This window comes from Tarenaya hassleriana, unplaced genomic scaffold (assembly GCF_000463585.1).
Source record: "Tarenaya hassleriana unplaced genomic scaffold, ASM46358v1 Cleome18, whole genome shotgun sequence".
NCBI lineage: Eukaryota > Viridiplantae > Streptophyta > Magnoliopsida > Brassicales > Cleomaceae > Tarenaya > Tarenaya hassleriana.
This window is the reverse complement of record NW_010965216.1, coordinates 748,403-751,041: the sequence shown is the minus strand read 5'-3', so window position 1 is coordinate 751,041 and position 2,639 is coordinate 748,403. Positions and strand designations below refer to the sequence as shown.

The window sequence follows — 2,639 nt, the reverse complement described above, 5'->3', positions numbered from 1 at the left end:
AACATACAATGATTTTTTATGTAACTTTTTATACACATTATGATTATATATATATATGTATGTATGTATGTATATATTATATATATATATATATATTCGTGTTTCACGTGAAACAATTTCTAAATATGATCTTTTATATAAATACTTTGAATATTTTTTAGACTTGAAAAAAAAATATGGAAAACTGTACAAATGTAAACTTTTTTCAAATTTATGATCTACCTGGTACTTTCTAAAATGTCGATCAAATTATAAGAAATTATTTTTAGTATATACATGTTTATCCCAAACTTTATCAAAATTACGTTTTGGTCTCATAATTTAATAGTTCACATTTATGGCCTAATGTTACACAAAACTCCAAAATTTTAACACATGAATCACATATAACATGGGATTATTTATCAAATATTCCAACATATACACGGATATATATATATAGCATGAACATGAACACAACACGACAGAATTAATCTCGTCTCCGCGATTGATTTGTTCCTTAATCACTTCCATACAAAAAGGAAGATAGTTTCAAGAAGTGAGATGACCATAAGACCTCGGCCTCGGTCTTCTTGGTTTGCAGAACACCAAACGCAAAATCCAAATCAGGAAACGTAGAATCTGAATCAGGATGATTAGGGCAGGGAACAAAATCCAATAATAAATGTAAACACCCAATATCATGTGCACCACTGCATCGTCCGACTGAACCAATCCCACCGAAAAGCCGTAAGCAGAGACCATGCACACGACCGCCGTTACCATCAGCACGATCAGCAATATCATCAATACCCGGTTCCTACATTTTTCATATATATATATATATATATATATATATATGTATATATACATATACGAAATAATCATAAATATTATGGAAATATGTTCCTCATCATATACGTAACCAAACGGAGTATTATCAAAAATACTCTTACTTTGATATTTTGACTTCAACAGATACTTTGGAGATCTATGTGATCCGAAATATAGTGTGGTATCACGTATGCAATTTTCAGTTTTTTGAGAAACCGTATTTAATCGAACCGATTCAACAATAAACCGAGTCTAAGGTAGAAAACCGGTGCACAGTAACATTTTCTGGTTCAGTAAACGTAAAACCGATGAAACTCATAACGTTAAATTTATGATGTTTTAATCAAATGATTAGTAAGATATATAATGTATGAATATAATGAATTAGTGTGATTACCATAAATTTAATATTATAATTAATAAAATCAAAATGTGATCACACTATATTTTGGGTCACATGAGTCAGATAGTCACAGTTGGAGAAGGTATGTGTTGAAGTCAAAATATAAAAGTAAGGATATTTTTTATATAATGCCTAACCAAACCGTAGTTTTAAATTCTATCCAAACATTAAGAAATATTATTATCCGGAACCCACTTTTGTGTCGATGTACTTGTCTTGTTCTTCTTTTTGTAAAATAAATTAGGGTGTCAATTTTGACCAAAAAACCAACCCGAGGCGACCTAAACAATATCGGGTTTCCGATCGGTTCAAAAATCCTATTTAATTTGTTTTAAAAAATAATGATAAAATTAAATATGGATAAAAATAAAGAAATTGATTGGGTCGGTCTGACCCCAATCATATATGTCTAAGCTTCGGTTTGGTGTTATAGATCCGAAAAATTCGGGTCGATCTGAATCCAAATCTAAGACCTTTGGGTCGAATGCGGACTTGAACTGGTTTAGGTATATATATGACAAAATTTCAAGTCTACAACTCGTATTTGTTAAAATACGTTAACCCTTTTCGATATACTAAATTCACATCAAACGAAAACGAAATCGATCTATAGTTGAAACGCTTCATGAAACAAATCTGGTTTAGCTTTAACCAAAAAAAAAAAAACAAATTTGGTTTAGGATGTTGAAGTGTATGATGACATGATGGATGGCCTAATTTGTGGTGATACACAAGCTGATTTGGTGGACGTAATTTCATGCCAACGTTTATTTATTTCCTTTATTTGTATTATGGAGATTTCATTTATTTGTAATTAGATATTTTCTTTTTCTTTATTTCTAGACCTTCTATATATTTTGTACAATATTTTGTAAATGAATCAAGAGAGTAATTTTTTCATTCTCATTGTCTTCTTCTTCTTTCTCGGTACTATACTCACCGAGATAGGTTTTGCACTTCTCTTCCACTTAAACGATTATAAACTCTCATATCACAAAAGTTTACATGGTATCAGAGCCTCAAGAGCCATGGTAACCTATTTTTTATTTGCTTCCGCTACTTAACATATATTATGTATATCCCATTTGGTCACATATAGATCTAAAGAGGAGAGTATTGTAATGGCTCATTATTTGTCTCAAGAAGACTTCAATACAATCGTCACTTTCGAGTATATTCGAAAATTCTGAATCATCGATGATACATGGCCTCAAACAACCAAAGAAGAAAGGGACCATGCCCACGATCAAGTGATGGATGAACTCGAGAAGATTCATCCGGATTTGAATCTACAAAAGAGGTTATTATTCAATTTTCTTGGATTTCTTCCGGGTGAGTACAATAATCTCATCCTTCAAATTTTATCATCAACTTCTTTACCATCCGTTCAAGAAGCACGCATGATGTGGCATAAAGAGCATTA

General features: G+C 31.2%; 1 protein-coding gene across 2 annotated transcripts in view; it reads right to left on the bottom strand.

Moving 5' to 3' along the window:
- Positions 1-376: 376 nt before the first annotated feature.
- LOC104810361 overlaps positions 377-2,639 on the bottom strand; it is a 13,176-nt gene continuing 10,913 nt past the window's right edge. Inside the window, exon 2 of one of the 2 annotated variants that reach the window (XM_010536624.2) lies at positions 377-705. In XM_010536624.2, coding sequence (XP_010534926.1) covers positions 681-705 — 25 coding nt within the window. In that variant the 3' untranslated portion in view covers positions 377-680. Of the gene's footprint in view, positions 800-2,639 lie in introns of both variants that reach the window. The other variant, XM_010536622.1, reaches the window with a different exon arrangement.